General features: G+C 36.9%; 1 protein-coding gene across 5 annotated transcripts in view; it reads right to left on the bottom strand.

Annotated features, from left to right (window-relative positions):
- Nucleotides 1-9,746: 9,746 nt before the first annotated feature.
- IFTAP (intraflagellar transport associated protein) overlaps nucleotides 9,747-26,311 on the bottom strand; it is a 42,583-nt gene continuing 26,018 nt past the window's right edge. For 3 of the 5 annotated variants that reach the window (XM_067296305.1, XM_067296307.1, XM_067296306.1), the window contains 4 exons: nucleotides 25,048-25,146; nucleotides 23,507-23,573; nucleotides 16,724-16,854; nucleotides 9,747-10,791 (listed from right to left, as the gene is read on the bottom strand). In XM_067296305.1, the coding sequence (XP_067152406.1) occupies nucleotides 10,627-10,791; nucleotides 16,724-16,854; nucleotides 23,507-23,573; nucleotides 25,048-25,146 (462 nt within the window). In that variant the 3' untranslated portion in view covers nucleotides 9,747-10,626. The remainder of the gene's footprint in view (nucleotides 10,792-16,723; nucleotides 16,855-23,506; nucleotides 23,574-25,047; nucleotides 25,147-26,311) is intronic. The other 2 variants (XM_067296308.1, XM_067296309.1) reach the window with 2 other exon arrangements.

Here is a 26,311-nt window from a genome sequence, read left to right as displayed (position 1 = left end):
TATGGTTTTTTTTTAATTTTTTATTGTTTATGACCTTGGGATATTAGAAATATGTGTGATAATATTTTATCTGAATTTAGACAGCTATGAGTGATTTCACAAAAAACAAAGATCCTCTGGTGGGGACTCTTTCTTTCCTTTATTATTCAGTTCTTGGATATTTCATTCTACAACTCACTAGGAAAGAGCCAACAGACCTCAGTATGGAAAACACTGTGCAGGTGATTATGTTCCTAATAGGCAAGATCCATCAAGGAAGCTAAACTGACCTAGTCATACTAGTTTAGCATGACAGGATAATCTGCATTATCAACAGAGACAAATTAAGAAGATTCTTAGTATTATTTCAAAGATATAATGTAATATTATTAATGATACAAGAACATACGTTATTTGTAAAAACATAAACTGCATTATTTCTTTATATATGTTGCATTTTGAACATTTGCATTAATAATGTCATTTAAAAATCTTAGCAAACACAGCAAATATAATTGTTTTCAGCTAAGAGCTTGAGGCAAAATTAAGGTTTAAGAAGCAGCTAGTTTACTGTAGATGCTATACAAATTTAATGTCAATAGTTCCTAGCTGAACAACTGTTTGCCTGTCATTTGTGAAGTGATGGAGAATCACATCCACTTCTCATTTCAATCCAGGACCAATACAAATTAGATCTGAAGCCTGAATATTCCCAAAATAGGGGCTGTGTTGGAATTTGGGCTCTGGTTCAGTCCCTAACATCGGTACAGGCCGTGAAGTTTAGCTTGTATTTCTCCAAAACTCTGACGAAGGGAGACTTGTTTCAGACTCTCTACCTAAATTGACTTTTTGTTTACTCTATTTAGCCTCCCTTATATATATAATGCCCTAATAGCTTTTATGTCATATGCTCTGCAATGAACAGATAATTGCGTCAACCCAGCAAGAGCATGACTCACAAAGTAAGCAATATCCATTTTCAACAGGGCAAAAATATCGGTGTAGGCCCACTTAATCGTTCCATGATACAATTTAGCACTGCTGTAGTATGTATTAAATTAATTAAAAGGCTTTCCTCCCCGTCAAAGATATAATCAAGGCAATTTGCTTCCAAACATAATCAAGAAGGAAAGCTTAGCAATATGAGCTATTTTTTCATGTGGAAAGTTAATTGATTTTCTATCATTTTGTTCCTCTGGGATTCAAATGAAGCTTCACAAAAGTTGTTGTTCTTTTATGTGTAATTGGTCCACTTGAGCTTTTAGAGGTTACCTGAAACTAGGCCAGCAAAGTACTTTTTTCTCCCCTTCTTTTGAGAGATTGTATCAACCATTATAAAAAAAAAATGACCTGGAGGCCACAGAAAACTCCAGAGTGCTTAAAACAATTAACATTTAAACCAGAGAAACTTCACTGTGAGGCAGCAATCAGTTTCCTCTCATACTGAATACATGAGCAAACATCTTTCTGAATGTTAATAGGATGGCGCTAGTTTGAAGAAACATAGATTTTGTTTCCTCAGTGCTTGGCACTACGAATAAAATTCCATCTGGAAAAGAAAGGTTAGGAAAGGTGAACTGAAAAGCAAAATTGAAAACTCAGTTTAAACTAACAAGTGGTAAATGGTCTAGGCACTGATAGTACCTTCTAGCCATTCCTTTTGGGAGGATAGGGTGAGGCAGGGTTACATGGAGGTGTATTTTGGAACATAAAGAAAAATAAAAAATACTTTCTCTTCTGAGGGAGCCTCTTGGTAAGCTGCAGTTCACTGGAAATGTCCCAGTGAACTAGAATCATATATAAGAGTCTAATTACAATAGACAAATGTTTGGTGTGTTGCTTCTGATACACCTACAATGGAACGGAAGTACCAAGAGGAATTTGTAGTGAGCAAAAGACAGAATTTTTTTGAAGTTAATTGAACTGAGTTCTGTTCTGAATTATTTAAACCAGCAGCACCACCCCAATTTGGGTAATAACAATATTGCGTGAAAATACAGGCTTAACTGAATATGCATCTATTCAAATTGATGAGTGGCCAACCAAAGGTGTTTCAATGGCCTCTTCAGCTCTCAAGACAGAGAAGGTTCCCCACACCTATTGAAAAATGTAGTAGTGCCATATCCTGTTCTATCTTACCTTATCTTATCTTGATTGCTGTCTAATGTGGCAGATAAGACCAGTAAAGGTAAGAATAAACAGTAAAAGAAGCATGCCCTGCAAATATAAATTGACAGTGGTTTTGGATTCCAGAGAAAGTTTGGCTTCACATATTCCAAAGTTAGATCAAAGGTGATGTCGTTTATTTAGGTAAAGAGATAAGGCTGAGCCATGAAGTCATGACACGTATATCCATATGCAAATACAAGTTTTCTCAAAGCCCTAATGTGGCTCTGATCTAATGTTCCACTTCAAGTTCACTTCTAACTTAAGCACTATTGCTTTTTCAAGAGCAGAAAAAAACTCTTCTCTCCTATCTTACTATGCAGTTGTAATGCAATCAGAATGTTCAGAAGAGCAGAATATTTAAATAATCGACCATTTCACATTTTTGCAAATGCTGCAGTGATGGTTCATAAATGGATTGTCCAGCCTGCAGACATACCAACAGTTTGTAGAGATGCTCTGGAGCTAGAACAGTCGGACTGAACCTGCACCACCAAACTGAACCATACTTTTTTCAGTTACAAAAATTGGAATCCCAAGATGATAGCCATCGTATGCAAAATTCTTCAGACTTCAACCATTCATTCTCATGTAAACTAGACTTAGAAGGAGAATATTAATCAAATCCATCTCCTAGCTGATGCTGTATTTTGTCCCTGTAGCATATTCTCCAATACTTTTCCAGGCTTGTTTTAATTGACTTTAGCAAATCAACTCCACCAGCTTCCCCTGTTTTTCTTCCAGAGTCTAGCAGATTTCAGCAAATGTTTACCCTTTTTTCCTAAACTTAGCATTACTTAATTTTATTTTATTCTTAATTCCATCATTTCTGCTCAGAGCACTCCAAGTTATTTGTTTTCAATACCACTTTTGAAGGATGACCTTGGTCTGTTGGTTCTGGGGCACCCTTAATGAAGTGAAAAGTACCAAAAAAATATACATTTCAAAAATGAAATTTTGTGAAGTATGAAATTACAAGTAGTACCAGATAAACACTCATTTGGACATCTGTGATCACAGTCTAATCCTGTGACTTGGTAAATTCCCTCAGTTTCAAGCAACTTGTAAAACATGGCCCATAATGAGTAATATTCCCCTTGGAACAGTAGCCAATTGAATATGGATAGCTTCCTTGCCAGCACATTCATGCATCTGGGTTTTTTCTTAGTGGGGGAGAACTGTTATTCAGCCAGCTCTTTTGACAACCAGGATTCTCACACTAATATTGCAAAAGAATCAAAAACAAGACAGCAAACATCACATATAGCACAGAGTCAATATTCTGCTGTCCAGCCAACCTCTCTCCCCATTACCTCCCTTCTTCCTGCTCTCAGCAGAAAGATACCTGCTAGGCCATTATTTTTTATACAGTCTACTTAATGAATGTTCATGAATGACAAATATATCTGTGGAATTCAAGAAGTGTTTTGCAACCCAAAACAAAAGTCTTAAATGGATCTCATGGAGGAAATGTTATTCAGCTAGTGCTAGCTGTCAGTGTTTTTGACAGTCTGGCTTTTGAAATACACTCGTTAACAGAATCCTTGGTGGGCAGAGGAACTGAAGTGTGAGCAGCTGACTTAAACACAGGCAATCTGGAATTAAATTTTCATTCGGTAAGCAGGCTGACCATCATTTGTGTTTTTCCTGATTGTTTGTTTTTGAAAGCTTTGCAAATGCTAAGCTTGTGCATGAAATACTAACAGTGCTTTGATTTTTCCTGGCCTAGACACCAGCCTTCCATCTTTTTTACTGTAAAATTTCATCCAGCAGGGAAGTATCTCATTGGATTAATGTAGTGTCTTGTCATGCTTAGGGAAGCTAGTCGTAAATCTGATACTGGAAAGACAAAAAAAAAAAAAAAGACGGAAAAGAGGAGGAAAACATGCATTTCAACATTTCTCTCTTAAAGAACAAATGTGCAATCTGCAGCAAATCTAAATGGCAGAATCAACAGTAGTAAGGGGTAGGATTTGTCCTCTAGCTATATTATTCTGAGGAGCAAAAGCAACATAATAAAAGACGCTTGCCTCCTTCTAAGAATTATGCATACCATATTACATATTACATGGTTTTATACGTATGAATAGAAAAGCATATGAGTTCAAAAAAAAAATATTAAGGCTTACTTGCTACAAGTACACACCTTGACTCCAGAAACAGTGGTATCAGTGTGCCCAACCACAACAGCTACAAAAGATCAAATTCTGTTATAACATCCAATATGATGAGGCTAAAGCTTTAGAGTTAATTTATGGTGTTAGCAGTGCCACAAAATACACTGAAGAATCTCACACAATTTTTAATCTCTTTTTAATGGGTCAAGAGATAAATGTGTTGTAAATCCAGATAAATTACTACATGATTAAACTAATTTTTCAATAGGGCACTGAAACATTTTTAAGAATTGTATCAAGTCAACAGAGTATTTTAGTATCTGTATTTGGTTCACTCTATAAAAAATGATTTTCCATTTAATTCTACTATATTTAGAGTTATTTTATAAAGTATTATTACCACCCTATAGGATGCAGTTATTCTAATTGTTACATTCTGTAGGTGCTTTTTAGGTGCATGTTCCTGATTGCTTTGCTTTTTGTCATCTGGATAGGTACTAAATGGTTGCTTGAGAATGTTTGGTTAGAGATTTTTTTTTAGAATAATTTCTACTTCCCCAAAGTTTGGGAACATCCGAATATTCCCAAATATACCAAAGAGGGCTTTGAATACACAGAGTTGTTACAGCCTGAAATTCAGTGTGAAGTTAGATTTAGGGATTTTTTTCAGATCCATTTTTGCTTATTATTTTGAAACATGTTTATGGGGATAGATGTACTGAAAAAGACACCACAGAGCACATAAAATTATAGATCGTTAATCAGGGGAATTTTATTATCTGTCCTTTTTGGAAGTGCTGTAAATGAGACAAATATTTCTGCATTTTCATAAGGCATTAAATTGATTTCCATTTTAACTGTGGGGCACTGCAATTGCAAATAAACTAGCCTGTCTATAAAAATGACAGTACCTTTTAACACTTGCTTTTCTTCTTGCAAACTTCTTATAAACCAGCACTAAAGCTATCTCTAGTTTAACTCCGTGGCATTTCACAACTCATACACCTGCAACATTGCCTTATGGTACCTTGCTGACACAGACCAAGATGTCACCTCCAATGGCCAACAACGACAAATTTACCAAACTCATAATAATTTGGTGAGTTCCAGAACTCAGTCAATACCATTTCAAAGAAAACAGTCGTTCTTGCTTTCACAAGGGATAGGCAGACATTTAGCACCTGGGAGAATTTCGTGTGCCAGGGATCGGCCCAGCCAACCCGCTTTTCAGAGAAGGGGTCCGTGGCCTCCGCAAGGAGCCCCAGGACACATGTGGCACCTCACACCCACCTGTGCTAACTGACGCCATGCCACAAGAAAGGCCACCAAGGTGGGAATGCCCACAGCTATCACAAGAGCTCATCTCTGTGGTGCAGGGAACTCATCTCGTGAGGCCAGCCTGAACCCTCATCAAGGGTTTCCTCCACTTCACTGTGCAACTTCAATGATCCTAAGCTGAACCGTAGACTGTGAACTAGGTAGTAAGCTTCCTGTTCAGCATGCAGCCCAAAGAGGCGAGCAGGTCCAATGAATCTATGTCCCACCCTTGTCAGTCATCACTTTTCAGTTTGGCACCTTCAAAAATATAATGTTTACAGCAGTTGTGACACAAGTCTTTACATATGGAGCGCTGCAGAGCAGAGGTGAATAGCCACATTCAGCTAAATTATTCAGCAGGTTGGAGAGTGCATGGAGCCCCAGTACAAAACTCCTGTTTCAGCTTCTTTGGTCAGTTTAACTGACTTGTCTCTTTACAGAGCTGTAAGAATTCATACCTAAGTGGAACAAAACTATCACTTAGACTCCTGAGTAAAAATAAAGGTATAGAAGACAATAGGATATGTTATCAGCCTGCTATTCAAGTAGACCATGTGATATCAAGTGGCTGTTTAGCCAAACCATGCCATAGATGAGGTTGCTGAATAACTAAGAATTTAGTCCTATTTTGGTTTCTGCATAAAAAGATCTAAATCTAAGCTCAGTTCCATCACTAATTGAGAGAATCCTCCTTTGTAATGAAGTATATGTTTTTACAAAGAATATGAGGTCTTTTAAAAACAATTCCAAGATAAAGCAAAGTCCATTTCAAGCCTTGCCAAGATGAAGAGAAAAAAAAAAAAAGTGAGAAGGAAATTATTAGTATCTACATATATGCTCAAGTTTTGTGATTTGAACATGACTTGAAAATATAGCTGATATTTTTGTTAAAGCAAAAAGCCGATGTTCTGAACACACAACACTAGAGAAAGACTCTAAAATGGCCTGTGTAAAATTAGTAACTGAACAATTAAGATATAGTTTTTACATTTCATTTGCATTGGCTCCGCATTTAAATGCTTTCCCATAAAGATAATGGGTCATATACATTGCTTTATATTCAGTAAAGTTAATTCAGGAATTGATTTGGCTGTATATTCTTTCAGTTACAACTGTAAATACCAGGGTTCTGTCTGCTCTGTATGAATATAAATGGCCTCAGTGGAGTTCTGCCAGTTTATAGCAGCACAAAATCAAGGCCAGAGGATCAGAGGGTCTTTCCTGTAAGAGCAGGTATTTGTTTCCTTGCCACCTTCTTCATAGTGTTCTGAATTATCTGGTGAGTGCTCTCTGCACTAGAATTACTTGCTTTCAGTGGTACTCTGTGTTTACAACTGTATATAATCATACCTTTTTGCATTAATAGAAATACATTTAAAACTATAATAATGTCTGAGTCAGATCTGTCTGCACCTCTTTTCATTTTCTTAATTATTATCTTTTTCTTTTACTATCATTATCTCAGCAAATAATTACTCTTCGTCTTACATCCATGAGGAATAACTCTGAGCATTAATACCCATGCTTGTATCATGGCCAGCCAAGGAAACAACCCTTCAGATACCAGCCTCATTCGCCACAGAACTCAGGGAGCTCCTCTCTATGGCCCAGGATCCATCAAGACTGTGAAAGGAAACAGCCACTTTCCTTCTGCAAACACCCACCTAAGCAACAAGTTTAATACTGATAAGCTCTCTGATTGGTTTGGATCCATGTGTTTACTGCACTGTAGACATTAATGAAGACATGGAGACAAAGGGATTAAAGAGATGCATCAGACAGCCCTGATTTCCAATGAATCCACCAACATTTGAGATTCTGCAGTTCAAAATCCTGGTCAGTGTGGTAGGAAGCAAATATTATTCCCTACTGCAATAATCTCTAAGTCAGTTCCAACTGGTACTTGAAGAGTTTCCTGTTCCATGTCTGTTTTACTTTAAATGGCTTTGGAAGGCTTAGAAAAGGCCATAAATAGAAAAGGAGGATGGCCCTGACCAACCCCTACTGGAAATTTAAAACATTAAAGAGATTACAAGCTACAAGAGAAAAAAACATATAGTATTATTCAGACTCCAAACCATTTCACAAATACTGAAACAATTCCAGGTAACTCACTCCATGTACATGTATAAAATTTAAAATGCACATAAACTATATGTTCTTAAAAATGAAGATTTGTTAATGGAGAAAAGGAAAATATGGCTTCTCTGTGCAGGATAATCAAAGGCAAGGTACGTAAGCAAGTCAAAGACAACCACAGAGGCAGGTCAATAAAATGAGATGTGCAGAAAATCTAGCCTACATTGCTTAATCTCCACTGTGATATTCATCTCTGTTAATAAAGAGCAGAAATATAACTCATGAGTGGTGTAAATATAAGTGGATTATCCCCATTTCTCTGCATAAGATGAATGTCACTAAAAGGTTCCAGTTTTGTTGGGATATTCTGCAGTGAAGAATCAAACAGAACCATATAATGAATATACTGAATGACACTTATGGAACATAATATGTAGTCTGAACATTTGGTAAGAGAATCATCTGCCTATGAGAGAAGGAACTGAATGGCTGAATGTATCCCTAGTGTACAGGGGAAAATTGTTAATGAAATGAATAGAAAATGCACTTAGAGATTCCAGAGTTGATTTGACCTGAAGATCATTATGAACCCTTGGACAAGTTTTGTCATTGACTGTAGTGGTAATAAGACTCCAACAGGACTGATCTGTAGTTTGTGTCCCCCATACCTTTCTATAAAACACACAAAAAAGAGTACCAAATTTATCATCAGTGAATCATTCCACAGACCCGCAAAAGTTCATCTCTTTTTATGGCCAATTCATTGTCTGTAAACTCTGTACACAGTGGTCTCTTAGACTGAGGGTTCCTTATTGTATCTCTGCTATACATATATCTGTTAAGAAGGCTGTCCTGCTTATTCCTCTGACAAGGTTTTTAAAGGCTGACATTAGTATCTTTGTAAAGTGGTTCTCAATTTCTTCCCCTTGGAGTTGCTCCTAGAGCTCTTCCAGAACTTCTTTCTTTTCCCTCCAATTTTATACACAACATCTACATCCTACAGAATAAGATGAATTAATAAATAGATCTGCTTAGGAATTTTTATCTGAACATTTCACTGAAAACTTGAAATTAGTTGGGTCTGAAGATCTTCATTCAAAATATCCTGGGTTCAACAAAATTTTTCATTCAATTCAATTCAGTCCAAATTAAAAAAAAAAAAATGTTTCCCAAACAACAGCAAAATCTGCTACACAGCCAATTCTATCAAAATCTGTTTTAACTACAGGACCAGTATGAGTGTAGATGCTAAAAATACTTTTCTCATTACCTTCTACCAATGAGATCCTATACAGACCAGCTTTGCTACACAACATACTTCTGGTTTTATATCACTCTCCTTAAACATTTTAGCTAAGACTGCTTGCTTTTCTGTTGTTTGTTAATTTCCCCCTTAAATTATATCCCCCTAATCAAATTCCTCAAAATAAATTTGGGGTTCAGTGGTACATGGTTTTAGCCTAAAAAATGATTGATCCAAATAATTTCTTTTGGAACAAGCACCTTTTTTTGCTCTTATAAATTGCTGACAACGGAGCACCCGTCCTTATGGATTTCATCCAAAGCCTTTAAACAACATGTAGTTTGGTCTCTAATCTACCCGCTCAGGCTCTCTTACTATATTCATCATGTTAGTCTCCTACATCAGAGATAATGGAGATAGGCCAAGGAGAAAATGCTGGTCAATCAACTTTAGCTAATGGAGTTATACTGGAATGAAAAAGACCAATAATACAATTCAGTAATGTAATGTTAAACCAAGCCTCACTAGCAAAGTTTCCTTGGTAAGCTGAGAAAAGCTGAATTCTAAACATCTCATGGCAAGAGTACATACTATCTTGTGTTAGAGATGCACATTCTTCTCTCCCACCTATACTATGCATACTTTATTCAACTCCAGAGCTTCCTGTATTGAGTGATGCTAAGTTTAAGTCCTAAACTGCTATCTGGAATCATCTCCCGTAAAAAGATGTAAAATCTGACAGCATTTCAATGCCAATTTCTTTAACAGATCACTATTTTTTCTCTGTCTGGAAGACTTTTAGTAGCAGTTAATTTTTTAATTGTCAGCAGTTACACAGAGTCAACTTTGATCATCTGTTTTAAAAAGTTTATTGGAAATAGGAATATTTATTTTTCTGCAGAACTGAAGTAACCCAGAAGAGATGAAAAACATTCCTGGATTTATTTGCTGGTGTAAATCTGTATCTTTGAATAGATAGAAAGATAGGGAGAGGCTAAAGGCTGATTCCTCAGCTGCATAAAGTTCTTACTTGCATTGCTGAACGAAATAGGCAAAGGCAGTTTTAGGACTAGCTTTGAGTTAGTCAAGAACTGGAGTCAGTACCAAATACAAGTTAGAGTAGCCATACAACTATTCTGAGTTGCACCAGCTTGTGTTGGTCTTAAGGAGCAATTATTCCAGCAGGCCTAGCCTGAGGCAATAAAGGCTCTACCCTACTCAAGGATTCTTCTAGAAAAGGGAATTCATGGCTCTTATTTGAGACATCCTTCCAACTGCCTTGTACAAGCTGGAAAACAACAAAGTAGCTGAGGACTGCAGCCTAAGAATATATAAGGTCATAGATGTACACAAAAATCCCATTGGATTTAGGGACAAATACAGACCTCCTTAGCCAACCTGAATGCACAAGTCCATGTACATACATATATAAGGGAAAGAAATACTTCCTTGCTGGCTGAAGGACTACTACACAAGCAACTCTTCCTTCTAGCAAGCACCATCCTTCTATTCTGTGCTTGTATTAGGACTAGAAGAAGGTGGCTGGGAAGGCAATCTCAGGGCTCCAAGACGCTTTGGTGGAACAAATAAAAAAAACTTGAGGATGTTATTTACAGACCATACAGATAAAAAGATTAAATAAGGGTACAATAGGGAGCTAGATTTACCCCCTAAAAATGTTATTTCAACAGCACTGCATAGAATGCCATGCGAGGTACATCTGACTCAGTCTTTAGCTCCTGCTGACTTCACATCTGTCTCCATTTTCTTCTCTTCAGACAAGTCTGTAATGGCCTTCAGCTCAGCTTCAGAGAACTTAGGGGTCAAAGCCACATTGTCATAATCAAATTCTTCATCAAGTGAGAATGGCTGAACATCATCCCCTAGTAGCTGCAATGAGGAAAAACAGATACATAAATAATATTGTTGCAAGTAATGATAAGGAAGCTCAAAGTATAAACTTTTAATTAATATTTAATTAAACTATTTTTTCAGACTCCAGCACTCTCAGCTGATTATGTTGTTTTTAAGTAAAAGAATAAATTCAATTATTCAATTTGACCTAATTTAAGCCATTTAATGTGCCCCATTTGTACTGTACTGTATCTGAATGAATATCATTAGCTAATTTTGCTCAAGGCAAGGAATCTAAAAACCTCCTTTGCACACATCTATTACATTTCTAGCACTTGTAGCAGCAGCGTTGCAGGGATATGGACAAGTTATGTACGACTATGTTAAATTTCAAAGACAGATTCCATATCCTTAAAATTTGGACTAGTATTACATAAAACTTCAGTGTACTTGCATCTGATACTAATATAACATGTTTCCCAAAGCACAGTTTCAGCAAAGGAAATGCATAAAATGAGCAGAATTACACCTAATCAATTTTCAGGCTCTAATAATTTCTTTTAACTATCTCGTGAATGTAGGATTGGCTAGTTTAGATTTCTTGGATGATGAACAGAAAGTCTTGCTGCATTTGCCAATATTTGCTTAGTTGACATAGCGTAGCATTTCTATATTGCTTCTCATTGAAATATCTTAGAAGAAACTCTCTGCTTATAAAATAATTTAAAAGAATAACTATGACAAGCTGTACACTGATAAGAAACTGCAGGGGGCCATGGCACAAAAGCTTCATGGTAAGTAGCTACAGCAAATGAATTCCAGAACTACAGAGGAGAGGCATACTCACTGCCCAAGCAGTACAGGAATGCTCCCTGTGCTTTGAGGAGGTTAGTAGAAAATGTCTAGAAATTTCAGCCATGATAGACAGCAGATCTCAAGGGCTCTGTGTTTCAAAGACAGTCCCAAATCAGCAAAACATTTAAACACACGCTTGTTTTCAAATGTCTGATGAATCCTTATTCAAACCAGTGACTATGTGTCTGAAGTTAAGCATGCACTTATTTGTTTTGTTGAATGAGAGGAAAAACACTCAGCATCTTACAGTCACTACTCAATTTAGAAACACAGTATCACACACAATTTCTGGTAACATTTTGGAAGAAGCTTCATGGATACAGTTAATGCCATCTAGTAAGTGATAGAGGTGGTAACTAGATTCCTCTCCCGTGGCCGGGCACCTGACCGTTAAGACGTGGCAGTGAATATTCTGCAAGTGTCTACACCCTTGTTAAAATCTAATGTCACTACAAGTAAATTGTAATATAGCCTGAGTGACCAGGCAATATTTGATTTTGCTGAATTTTTAAGTGTCTGTATTGTTCAGTGCTTTAGGGAATGGGCTTACATTGGCTTCAGTAGGTGCTGTAGCATATAATTAATCCTAGGTGCAGACCTGTAGACCATATGCATATATAAATAAGCAGTCAACATTTGTGGAAAGAACTGGTCTAGCAGAAGATATTAATTCTGCATGCAAACATTGTCTTGCTTATATCCACAGACTATCACAGGTAAACCATAGTTAACTTTTATAAATAGCACATTCAAGAAAAGCTTACATGGGGCAAAACATGCACACAAGCTCTTTTCCCATCAAGGCTACGGTCAGTTCCTTCACCCGCTCACCACAATCATGTCCAGTTTCATCTTTGCCATGGACATAGCTTACTAAAACTCCATGTCAGTAAGGGTACCAGCAATTGGGTTTCATTACTACCTGTCTTTCCTTTGCCGAAGGCCAGAACATCCTTCTAAAATATGATGCAATATGCAAATATTTTTCAGTTACTTTGGTTGTAACAGTGTTTGTTACCACATCTGTAGGTAATTTAAATTACTGTAATTTAAATTACAGTAAACCTTCATTGGGATTCTACAAAATCAAATCTATCCTTCCTGCACCAGCATAGCAATGGAAAGTAAACACTTATTCATTGTGCCTTTGTCTTGACCTTCATGTCATTCCACTAATAATTCATGCAGATGTAGAGAAATACTGGAAAAGCTTTTGTTAAAAAAAAATTGTTACCCATTCATTGCACATTCAAAAAACTTTATTCACATTGCATATTTATCAGTGTGCTCTCAAAGCACTGAAGGTTCTTTTTTTCTTCTCCCAAGAAGCCATTCATCTCAACCTTCCACGCAGACAAGTGATCTAAAATTTTTAGACTGCAAACTGCAATTTTGATCTACTTCAAAAGGAAGACATTTTGCAATAAAACACTGAATCCTCTGAGCTGATCAAGTTATTACCTTGTTATTTTTGCCTAAGGAGCTGAGAGAAATATGTGAATTCCAGGTGTCTCATTTAACATCTAATTGAAATCCTTTTGGAAGCTCTCTGGGAACAGAATTTTGCTCTATTAGAAAACTGCCAGTTTGCTTAAGATTGCCCATGTGATTTACTCAAACAGAGACACATCTGAAGAAAGAATCATTTTCATTTACAGCCCCTGCATGTCCAAATTAAAGAAGAAAAGAATGTAATATTCATAGTAATAACTGAAGTATTTTGCTAGAGGCTGTTTTACAAAGTAATCTTGTAAATAAAATACCTTAAAGTTGAGACTTTCAAAAGTCTATTAATAATTGTCAACTTGGTTCTTTTTATTAATGATGTGTGGAGTTACAGTTAACTGAACAGCTTGATTCTGTCCTTCTAAAACCTGTATTTCCGTGTAATTATGGACAGTCTATGATTCACTTATTCAAATTATGCAAAGGATGCACACATACTCACTGGTGAGTTCATTGTCTACTCAAGAGAAAAATGACTAGGTCAATAACAATGAGCAAAAAAAGGGAAAAAAAAGGCATGTATGCCATTATCTTATGTAAGTGTAATATGCACTGGGGTCCTTGGGACAAAAGAAAGTTTGACTTGAGCATGGGGCACTAGACTGTGAGTCAATAAGTCTTGGCCCATTTTCTACTTCTGCTTCATCACCCTGGACAAGTCACTCAGTCTCTGTGTCTCTATTGTTCTCCCAAAAGGTATAACCCCTCCATTTTCTTTCACTACACCAACCCTGTCTTCAGGTTATAAGTTCTTCCTTGTTCTTGTATTTATGCATAGCAGTTAGCAGAAACAAACCTTAGTTGAAGCCTATCATTAAAATCTTAAACCAAAGGAAGTCAATGGAATCTGCATTTTAAGTTTCACTGGTGCCATTCCACAGATAAAGCTAAAATGACAGGCACTGTAAATACTTTTTGGAATGCTCAAACTAAAGATAAATGATGGAGAATGGAAGGGCAGAATTTATCTTTCCCAATCGCAGCCATACAGAAGTTAGGCCTCTAGGTTAAGGTAATCAATTAGCCAAAAAAGAACCAGCCTGAGAGTCAGCCTGTGAATGGAGGTACATTACCTCTTAGTACAAATGCCTACAGCAAGTGGGATGAATCACTTTCTGGAGGTGCTTATGTCTTCCCCTTGATGACAGGACCAAAGGAGACTAAACTTAAGGCTAAATTTAGGTGAAATGAACCCCACTTTGAACACATGTGAATAGTGAGTGGATGGAAAATATATATTCAGCTTCACCCATGTGTATGCAGGGGGAAAATAGCAACAAATAAAGCAGCTAGGAAGCAGATATTAACATATATGGTTAATTTTAAAAAACTCTATCTTTTATGAAATAAATTATTAAGCAGAAATAGATGAAGGCATAAATATCTGGGTAGGGGAGGTAAATGTTCTGTGATAATGTACTTCAACCACGGAGTGAATGCAATTTCAGTTTGCAGTGGTCTGTGGGAGGTCATGTATGCTGCACTGTATATATCAAAATCCAGGAATGTATCTATGGCGAAAACCAAGGAAGAGAGATGAAGCAAAGCTGCTGGCCAAAACAAACAGTTTACTGTGTCATTCACTAAGCCTCTTCCCAACAACATTTGACAGAGGAATCATTTTCAGGGAGAGGAGTTTTTCTTTAACAATTAGGCAAATATACATTGGATCTTAATAGAGCTTATTTTTGTATATTAAACTTTCACTAGCAATACATTAAGAAATATGCACATTCCCCTGAAGTTTCTCACAAATATGTCCATAGCACAGGCTCTCCTACATCTACATTGCGCTATTAAGCTTGTTTATTTTTCACAGGGTATGGAAAACCAAACTACAGACTAGGCAGCCACATTCTATTGCCTTTCCCTCATGGGTTTGTTTTGATGGATAGAGAACTGTGTCATTTCAAAGCAGGGATGTCTCTAGGGAATATCTTTTCCCCTTTCTAAACAAGTCCTGCCATAAGCAACACAAGTCTTAATTTTCAAAGCAATGACAATTTGAAACATTGAGGGATTTTAAAATGGACCTGTTTAGCCTTGACAGTTCTGAAAATTGGGCCACAGTTATAATGTCTAAATGAAGGCACACGTATGTGCATAATTTAGGGGAAAGAGTGCCTTCAACTTAAGTATTGAGCAGCCTGACACCAACCAAATAGTTGTGGTAATCATACATCTTTATTCTTGAAAAATGCAAAAAACCCTTTGCCAGTGTAAGAATACTCAGTTTCTCTTGCCTAACCCAAGTTTTTCTCAAATGGAAATATATTTTGCATGCAGTGGGATCTTCATCTATTTCTCACAAATTATAGCTTAGAGTCATATGCAATCCTTTATGAACACAGCAGGCTCCTACAATCCTCTTTCCTTTGCGGTGCTATACAGGAGTCACCAGATGAGCAAACTATAATACCTCATTCTGGATCTTTTTGTGTACCAATGGATATTTCTAAAGGTAAAAACCTTGAATTATATCAATGCTTAGAGAAAAGAGTGAGTATTTTTATTCACAGAATGGTGGGTATTACAGCTTGAAAGGTCATTTTAAAACATTTACTTTTTCCCAAAGCAGGCTTGTTCTTTATGGTAAATTTTTAAGAGTTTATTGCAAAGAACCAAACACAACTGAGCTCAGGAAAGGAGGCACCATATGCACTGCAAAAACATCAATTCTTCATTGGTCACACATCATTTATAAACTTGATTTAAGCCCCATGGGACATCAATAAACATATGAAACTATCAAAACTGCCCAGTTTTAGCCAGAAGCTAGCTGCAGATTCTATTATAATGATCAGGCAGGGGAAAAGAGTGGTGACAAATTCTTTTCAATAGAAACATCCCTGAAAGTTAATGCTCACACCAGCTGTTTGGACAGGAAGCTTAATGACTTAAAATAAGCCTGTGAGCAATCCATACCTTCTTTTCCGGTTTGAATATGACTGAAATTCTGAGGGAACATGGCAATTTTAAATTAAAACTTTTATTGATTGTTTCTGATTAAAAGACTGAGACCCATAATGCAAACCTCACAACAGACCTACACAATGCTGATCCTCAGCAGCACCTTGCTACCACTCATTTCTGTGAGGACAAACCCCAATTCTGATCACAATATATTCTAAAATCTTTTTTCTTTTAAATGTCACATTAGATGTATCATTCACTAACTGGTTGTTGCAGAAGATGATTCCTACACTCAGCCCAACGAGAATGGCAGTATATTGTAAAATCATGAAATCCCTGGAAATTAAATGGGCCATCATTCTATGTAAGTCATAATTTGTTAAAAGGTCAGGAACTGCAAAAGTTTACTTCAGTATTCTGTGAATTATATCAATTAAATATAAAGAAGTCCACACACAGTTTAAAGTCGGAAATAAGAAAAAAATGTAGGCTTATATAATAGCAGTGTGCAACATAAAACAGTAACCTTTCTGTCAGAGTACTTATCTATCTTTTAATGTATTTAAGAATTCATAATTAATTTAAAAATTCACTGTTAACTCACAGCACACATTTCATCTATATCCCCCTGTTCTTATGTGGAAATAAGGTTAAAAAAAAACCCAATAGTGTTTAAATAAATCTGACCTCATACCTCTTGTGTTTTGCTGTCCGATGGCTGTATAACTGACAAAGTCCTGACCTTCCATTGAATAGGCTGATCAAAAGAAAGTGTACAGCAAATCACTGTCTGTTCCACCTCTCCTGGAAGAACTAATGACCCTGCTGAATACAAAATACACAACTTTATCTTTCCATTCAATGTATAAATTAGCAAAATCATGTCTAAAAGTCTGCAATGCTCAGACAGAGACAGAAGCTTGTTAGTCAAAGGGTGCTGTACTCTTATTGTTGTTCAATATATAATACAGGTAGTTCTCTTTAAAACAAATGCAGTCCTGAGCTAAAATCTAGATCATAAGATATACTATACTAAAGAAAAAACAAACTTGATCAAAAATAGATGGCTAACTCCTCTTTCTTGAGGATGCTGAATTAAAACCCTGGATCTAGAAACTCCTAAACTCAGAGAAAATGTGGGATTAGATTAATCTCTTTCATAACATGGAAGAAAAGTCCTGAGCAGACACATCTGCAGTAGGAGTTATAAAATGCCCAACTGAGCCCTCATCTTGCCATTGATTAGCAAGACAGTCTATTTCAATTCTCTTTTGCTAGAGTTTCAACATCTGTACATTGGGCATAAAGAATCTTTAGAAAGCTTTTCCCACATTCCCCTGACATGTTAAGTAAAAACACCTGATAGAAGTAATAATATCCCCCACCTCGCTATACAGTGCCAGATGTCTCTGTTTTTTAAGGATGTTTCATGGATGTTTGTTCCTCTCTCAGCTTTCCAAAAAGAGGCACTTGAGAGGACTTCCTTATATCTGGGATATGGGGACATGTATGCCTTTCCACGTTGGCAGGATTTGGTCCACAATTCACAAATGCATAGACTTTCTGAATCACTTTTCCTTTGCATACTTCTTAAGCAAAATGTTCACACTGGGAACAGTGGTTTGCTTTCTGTGGCAGTGCCAAAGGACATGCCTTAGGTTTAGAAATATCTTTTAACATGAATCAATCTCAGCTCTACCATAGCACAAATGTGGCCGTCTTCTCTCAGTAATGTTTTTATGAAGAAATTTAAAGAGACCATATGTCTCACAATTTAGTTGAAGGATTATGTAAATCTACCTACTATTTTTTCTGGATGATGTGCAAGTTTCTTTACAGCTTTATACTAGATTTTAGTAGCTTGATTCCTTCTTGAAATCTCAGAATAAACTTTCAAAGTGTTGCCTAAATGTCAACAAATGGAAATAACAAGAGTGGACATAGATCCAATGTGAAAAGGAAGAAGAAGTGGCCATGTGTCTCTACCTGCACACCTTCACAACAGTAGTTGAGTTACAGACCTGTCATCCTCCTGTAAATCCGAATTTGAAAAAAATGATTTCCTAGCTAGGCCTTCCTGAAAAATCCATTACCAAATTTTTCATTTAATTTTTCTTCTGGTTTTTGTATATAATTTCAAAGCCAGTAGGGCTAACCACTTTTGATTTCTGAAGTGGAATAATCTTTAATAAAGAGCTGAAGTTCATGCCCTTGGGATCTCATCTTATTCCCGAATTTTCATCTTTTGGCTCATGATTCATGTGTAAGTGGTTTCCAGCTTTCAGCCCTATTCTCTTGGTTACTTATATCTATCTCTAGCCATTTATGCACTTACAGTACTTGTTCTCAGCATAGTATCTGAGCTCATTCTGTTTCAGTTATTTGAGAAGGCTTTCTGAAAAACAGAGTCCAGTCCATAGGTATATGTTATGTCTTCACATGCTCTGCAACTGCTGTTTTCATTCTTTCATGACTGGAGTCAAAACTATTTGTGTAGGACACAGGGAAGATGTGAATGCTCATCCAAAGGCAGTGAGATCTTCTGCTATTGTTTCAAGCCTGCATCCTAAACATATACTCTCACTGAAGGAAGGAAGGCCTGGACATCAAGAAGTTTGTATCACTTCCTGATATGAATGCTCATTATTTCTGTAGTAGGAGCTAATTCCCTTCTCCCCACCCCAACAGACCAATCTGTGGAGAGAAGATGAGGAGGAAGCACTGTTATGTAACAGCCTTGGCAATGACTCAAAAAGAAAACTCTTAAAATTAGGACAACAGAAGGAAATTTATTTTTGCTTTTAGCAAGAAGTGCTTGTCATACTCAGACTGTCAGTTCTAATTTTTTAAGGCTTGTTAGTAATGCAAACAATGTTTCAAATTTCCTTCAATCACCCCATAAGAATGCAGTAATCAACCTTTGCTTGCCAGTAGACATGCGAGAAATGAGCTTTGTCTCTCTATTCTGGCTGTGTGACAGCATATGAAAGTCTAATTGGTAAATGCTGCTTTCCCTGATAATGTTTAATCAAGAAACTCTCTCAGAGAGAAAAATTAGGGAGTTTTGACAGTCCTCTTTCTCAGTGGGAGCTCCCAAAGGAACTGTAGGCTATTGTAAGTTCTAGCCAGTACCTCACAGCTGGTTCAGGCTGATGCTACAGCACTAGTGGATGATGATCCTAATTAAGCTGCTAATTATGTTCTCTGTGGAGGTGATTAATTAGCAACAGGAATGCCTTAGATACTGCCAGTGGCACCATATATAGAGATAACTGAGGAGGCAGTGATATCAAAATACTGAGAGGAGGTTTTGGAATACCTCTTTCCTACTGCTATGGAGAATCAGCTCCCTGGCTGATGTGGCTGTGACATCCTGGGATCTTACTCAAGTCCAGCACAGCATAGCAGGGCAGGTTTGGAAACTGAGCAATTCTCTTACCTTTAGTCTTCTTCTCCCCCCCCCCCCCCCCATGATGGATCTACAGAAAGTGATTACTGCATCTGTGAACACTGCTGGGTTGGTTTCTTTGCTCATTTTGTACCATTGATGTATTAATTAAAATTGGGGGGGGGGGGGGGAAGATGCTGTTGGTACAAATCCGATTTGAATTTACAAGAGTGAAGAAGTTTAAAGTCTTGTCTGTCTTTACTGTACCCAACCAATGCATAGCTATAGATAGATCAGCTCAGGTTTTACCACTTTCAGATGCTACATTTGACAAAAATAGTGTTGATGGAAGCTGAGGAGAGAGGGAGTGCTAAAGGAAAAAGCTTAAAAGCTAAGTTTTGCTGTCTCCTTTGATTCTCAGGCTTCTGGCTGTTAGCCCCAAGGAGCTGCCTTGTGTGAGATCATCTCTAAGCAGTGTTAAATGGGTTGCAGAGACGGGGGGGGGGGAAAGGAAGGAGATTCACAGGCAGAGGAGGAGGTCCATATTTGAAAAAATCCACAGAATTTAATTCTGAATCCTGTTCCCCAAGCTTATCTTCCTGAATGTAAATATGGGTCCAAAATACAAATGAGAAAACACAGATTATGTAAACAACAGATATGGACATAATTTGTCTAAAGAACTGTTTGCTTTTTTAAATAAACAAATAGTAGTGCTTGGCCTCAGCTTCAAAGTAACTGAGTCACCCAGGTTCTCTACAACTTCTGTGAGATTACAGATAATGGGGACTTTGAAAAAACAAGTTTGCAGTACTTTAGGCTTCCAAGCCAGATTAGGACAAAACTGTGATATCCTTGCCTATGTATCCTCACCCATACAACACTCAATCAGTCCTGTTGTTACTTGCTTCTGTATTTAACAAATACCACACTCAAGGGCTCTAGACATGCATTTTATATATTTTGTGCTTTATGCAAATATTCTATTATTACCCACCCATTCTTTGAGCCTGCAGAAGGTGATTTGTCAGCAGTCCTGAAAAGGAAATCTATTGCCAAAATATGGGTGCTAAGCATTCTCCCAGGAGAAAGCCTGATGATTTGTATTATTGCCTTAAGCTACTTACAGCTGGAGATTAAATTTAATGAGAAAGAGAAATTAAAACAGCCCACCATCCACACACTGTCTCTACACTATGGGTTAAAGCTATGGCTTAAGGAAGCAACTTTACTTACTTTGCCAGTCAGAGTTTATTGTGCCAAAGTCCCACAATGCAAAGCACTGCCTTGGTTTCAGGCTTTCAGCCCGGTGCTGTCTACAGAAAACAGCTACAGTATATTTGCACACTGGCTAAATCTATGAGCTGTTTTCTTCATAAGAAGCAGCTGTTCACACCTTAAAAGACATTGGACATAGGACAAAAAAAAAAAGAGAAGGGGGAAAAAAAAGAAAAACCCACTACAGTGATTCTCCTAGGGCCTCCCCCAAAAGCATTGGTTTAGATAGGATGTTTTAACGCCTATTTTCTGTCATGCTTTTTACACTGCCAACTTTGAGCAACCTCCCCTTAAGTGTGAAATTTATTGTATTGAAGTACAGTTGCTAACTGGTCTGCCCTTAAAGCTAAGAAGTACAGAAATACTGAGGTGTTGCCAAGATAAAAGAGAGAAAAGCAGAGATAAAATCTTGTTGCAATTATACTAGCTAGGTGTGGTATTCTTTACTTGATGCCCTAGCTTGATTTGCCAATATGAACACTAAGACTACTGTTTGTTTTGAATATAGGTGGCAGCATATAAAAAGGCCAGCAGCAGAATGCCTTACAAATTTGTGTAACTCTTTGCCTTACTTATAAACTTCTTGGAGTCCTGCAGAATGAATCCTTTATTAAGGCGGTTGTTAGGGATATTATTTTATATTACTTCATTATTACAAACTATAATAGAGATACCATTTTCTATTTTAATTTGCATTTTGTTACAATGCCTTCTACAGGGGTGAGGATTTTACCTCTGTAATCATGAAGCCTATCAAGTGAATTTTATCATTTAAGACAAATATCAGACTGTGAGGCCTATTTTCTGCATGCTAACTTAGGAGTCAAGGGGAAATTTTTCATCTTGACTCAATAACTATCTCCAGTGAAGCCCTGGGCAAGACCCAGGCTGTGGATTTTCCAGGTATAAATTTGGATGCTGTTTACTTTCCTTACAGAGCTTACAGGAATAATTAGCTCCTGGCTGTGCGGTGTTTCAAGGTTATAAAATACAATATAAATGCTTAATGTTGTTATTATGGGCACTGTAGATTGCTTAGGGGTGGATATGGCTTCCTTCTGCACTGAGGCAGTTTGTGTAGAGAATGCTCTCTCATGGGAAGAGCTGAGGAGAGCAGATATTGAAAGCCAAATCAAGTGTCACATAAAAAGCTAGTAGTTAGCACAGTGATAATCTACTGTAGTGATGGTATAATGTTATGATTATTATTTTTATAATCACCAGTGAAAGCAGTAACTGAAAGATTTTCCAAATATGCTGGCATAAAGTGATATTCAGACAGTACAAGCAGATGATCATTCTTGTAATTCTCAACTTGTTTAAATGCAATCTATTTTACTATGTGTTTTCCAAATATGTCTGATTAACATTGACTCTCACACACACACAGATATACACACACACGTGCACAAATACACATAAATGATCGAAAAGAGTCAGGCATGGTATGGAAAGGGGCAGTGTAAACTATTACCAAGCTCCATCAGAGCTCTTTTTTCCTCACTGCCTTGCTTGGTATTTTAGTGTTGGGCTTGTACAATTTTGTGGCCTGTTTTGAACTAGAGATATCTAGGAATTTTTCCACTGAACTAGATAGGACCACAATCCTCTTTTCATTATGATACAAGTAAAATTTAAGGTTAGTTTTCCACCAGTAAGCCCCATTTTTTTAACAGATTTTAATAGAAATTAAAACATGAACACACAAGTGTCCTACAAAGGGAAAAAATGGTGCACATGAAGGCTACACAGAAGAGAAATCCTTGATTTCTGTACTTGATACAGGACCACTATCTTAATCCCTACATTCTGAAATGCCCGGGTTACAGGAAAGAATGCTGTAAACCTGATTTAGGTTGTTTTATTGCTGTCTTGTGAGTTACAGCCAAGCTTTAAATATTTGTCAACTGGAAGTCTGCAAGCTCTCTGCATGGGAATTCTGTATATACAGAAAGCGAAGACTAATCAAATAGTTAACAGATTAGGCAGACTAATCAAATGGCAATAACCAAGGACCTAAGGAACAAAAGTCTGCTCTGTCACAGCTTTTTTCAGTGACCTTAGGCAAATCCCTTAATCTGTGTGTTTTGGTTTCCTTGGGCACTCACAGGTATCTATGAGGAAAATAGATTTAATCATGAAAAGATTCTGGTGGTGATAAAGACCACACAAGCACTTATAGTAGACAAATATACTACAAACGCAGGATTTCTATTTACTTTTTTAGAATTAAGAGAGCTAAAATTATTACAGATGCATGGAATAGTTCAACAAAACTTGAAATGCTTACAATTGGAGTTCCTGGAGAACTTCGCTGTGCATTCAAAATTAATCTAATCTATATTAAGCCCAGGATGAAATCATTTTAATAAGTAGGGACAATATTTTCATTAAATATTTCCACTTTATAGACCTTTCTCTTAGCAATCACATTACTATTTGGAGAAACCCTATATAATCAAAATAAGTTCAATACTAAATAGAAGTGTGGAAAAATGTAGAAATGTTACTAAAAAGTGTTTCATAATTTTGAAAAATCTTGGAAAAAAAATCACTTCTCACAAGGACACAGTATAATAAAGATTGTTTGAAACATATTATCTCATTACCTGTTAGAGTAAAGAAGTGGGTGGTTTAATTTTGGGGTAGTTGGAAATTTTCTAGCAATGGAAGAACTGAAGGAGTACATCCTTTTTAGAGGGGAAAGGGTTCTGTGAAACAGTGTCTCAGAGTCATGAAAAAAAAGGAAAATTAATACACTTGAATCCAAAGGCAGACAATGACTGTGAATATGAAGGGGGGAAAACCTACCACTGTATGTCTCTTCATCTGTGTCAATATCTTGCAAATCTAAGTACTTGCCCACCTGCAGGAAAAGCTCAAAATCAGAATACAGAAGAAAATCTGTTAATTCCATTCCTTTCAGTACAAACTAGACCAAATCATTAAATTGTCTCCTTCAGCTTCTACATTTTCCCCTGAATTTTTCCAAGACAGCATATGTTGGGATTTTTTTTGAAATGTATAACTCAAAGGAAATGTTTTTAAGGATAGCCAACAAATTGTTGCCAAAGTTGTTGCATATTAACTGCAGTGAACTTTCAGGAACTTGGTGGGAAGACGGAAGAATAAAACATTTCATAGGAAGGAGTCTTCATAGGAACAGGCCTCTCTTACTTGAGGTAGCACTCTGCATAGATGCATTGGGTAAGAGTGAAAGGTCTTTCTCAGCCTTTATGATCAATGTAAAAAGCTGGCAGAATCTTACAAATGTTTGGAAGAGAGACTCTTAGAAGCAAACTGTGAAGAAAGACAGAACAAAGATTCCCTTCAACTCCTTTCCTAAGTGGGTTGTGCAGCACTGGATTAGTTTTCCCAGAGAGCTTGTGGAATCTCCCCCTTTGAGGCTTTGAAGGCTTAGCTAAACAAAGCCACAGTTGACCTGATCTAATGTCGGCACCAGTTCCACTTTAAGTTGGAGGTTGGACTAGACGACCTCCAGAGGTTCCTTTCCATGCTTCTATGAAAATAGAGCTTCATTCTAGAAACATGTACATAAGTTCATCAATTAAGTATATGAAATGGCTGTAAGTAAAATGGTATGTTTTCTTTTTTGAGTTTGGGTTTTCTTTTGCTTATCAGTAAGCTGTTTTCAGTTTGCATAAATCTGAGATAACAATCTGCAAGTTGTAAACTTTGGAACTCTGCAGTCTTGCTACCTATAAAATATGGAAAGTCTTAAAAGGATTCAGTCTGACTCAAAAACTAGAGTTCTTTCTCACTTATCCCATGCATCTGATCACTTTAGCTAAAGCCCAGGAAAACAGATCGTCCTTGCAGAAGAGACTGGAACTTAATGATTTGGAACAAACTGCAGAGTAATTTAGAGAACAGAAATTGAGACTGTTCTTCTCAATCTCCCTAAAAAGTATCACCCCAAAAGATCTACCTCATTGAGCTAAATCTGGGAAGAGCACAAAGAATTTTTTAAAGTCAAAATGAGCACCTTCAAACTGGAAGCCTTTACAGACAGTGGAGAAAAGCTATGGGCCCTGTGAACAGTGTTGCCATGGTGGATTTACTACATGCACTAGGTAGTTTTCTGTGTTTTCATGTAGTAATTAGAGATGCTCATAGATCATTTTTTCCAAACTGATTTGACACTGTTTTCATTAACACTTACACAACCCTTATACTACAAAAGTACACATTCATTAACATTTGAAAAAATGTTGGATGGTGATGCTCTCATTCCTCTTTCCTGCTGATAGGGAAGAAAAACACCAACAAATTGCAAATACTTTGTAAATGAATGAAACAAAAATTAGTCATGTTCTACTCATAATCCCCACCTTGAAGGAAATCAAAGAAAACCTCGCCTTCATTCTTTCAGACAGACTGAGATTGTTTCTATCAGGGCCACCAACTTTCCAGCACTCGCTCATCTCTGTCTGTAGGTACGCAAGCAAAAATACTTATATGCATGAAACAGAACCAAAATCACAATCAAAGCTCCTCCTGATTTACACATATGGACTCTTTACACTGTATTTAAAATGTAAAAAATAGTGAATGCAGTGCTCCTGAAAATAGTACGTACATAGGTAATCCTCTGAAATCCTACACAGGTTCAGACTGAATCCACTGGAACAGCGGTATAAGTTATCACAGTATACCTAAAAAGCAGTGTTTAGAACAAAAGCACTGTTTTCAGTAGTAGTTTTTCCCTTTCCTTTCCTCAGGGCAGGTTTAAAGGTTACAGTGGCCAATTTATTGCAATATAAACTCCTCCCGCTACTATGCTAGCAATTTTTCTAATGCATTCTACTGTTACTGTATTTGTTTCTCAAATTGCTAATAGGATAAAAATGTGCAGTGGCTGAAATTTTTGTTCTGTAGCAACAAAGACAAAAGTTAAGATGTTCCATTAAATAAATAATGGAATGGATAATGGAAGCTGCACATTGCTTTATGGGTCAGAAAGTCACATCCAAAGTGGATACAGTAAGAGACCCAAAGGCAGTCTATCCCAATGAGACAACCACATTCTTTTTGAGAAAAATGGCAAAAAGATCCTTGTCACTATTATTATATAATCAACTGAAAGAAAGTGATTGTTTTAAAAACCGTGCTTGATTTAACCTCAAAAGCATGTGCTAGTACAGAGGAAAATGACAGTTTTTGCTCTTTGAGACCTGATAGCCACAGCTTTTCAGCTCACTTAAGTGAGTTGCTCTGTATATTGCACAATATGATCTTCTACTTCTTTTATAATAAAATGTTTAATGAAGGGAATTTTTGATTACAGGCTAGATCACAGCTTATCATTGTTATTCAGGAAGGAAGGTAGAAGTTCTTAACAAGAGAACTCACAGATTCCCACCTCACTCTCTCTAGATGATGTCTATTGTTTTCCTGTCCCTACACATTAAATCCCTAATCTTATGGGTTTCAGAAGATTAAAAATGCCTCCTGCCTGCCTACTGTTTACTTTAGGTAGCTGAAGCAATTTAGCTTCAGTAACACAGAATTCAGCCCTTGCTAATATCCCCAAGAAGCAGAGTAAATCCGTGCACAGAGTCCATACTCTCAAGACTTTCTCCCTTCTTGCCCTGA

This window comes from Apteryx mantelli, chromosome 4 (genome assembly GCF_036417845.1).
Source record: "Apteryx mantelli isolate bAptMan1 chromosome 4, bAptMan1.hap1, whole genome shotgun sequence".
NCBI classification, from domain to species: Eukaryota; Metazoa; Chordata; class Aves; order Apterygiformes; family Apterygidae; genus Apteryx; species Apteryx mantelli.
This window is presented reverse-complemented; position numbering and strand designations above follow the sequence as displayed.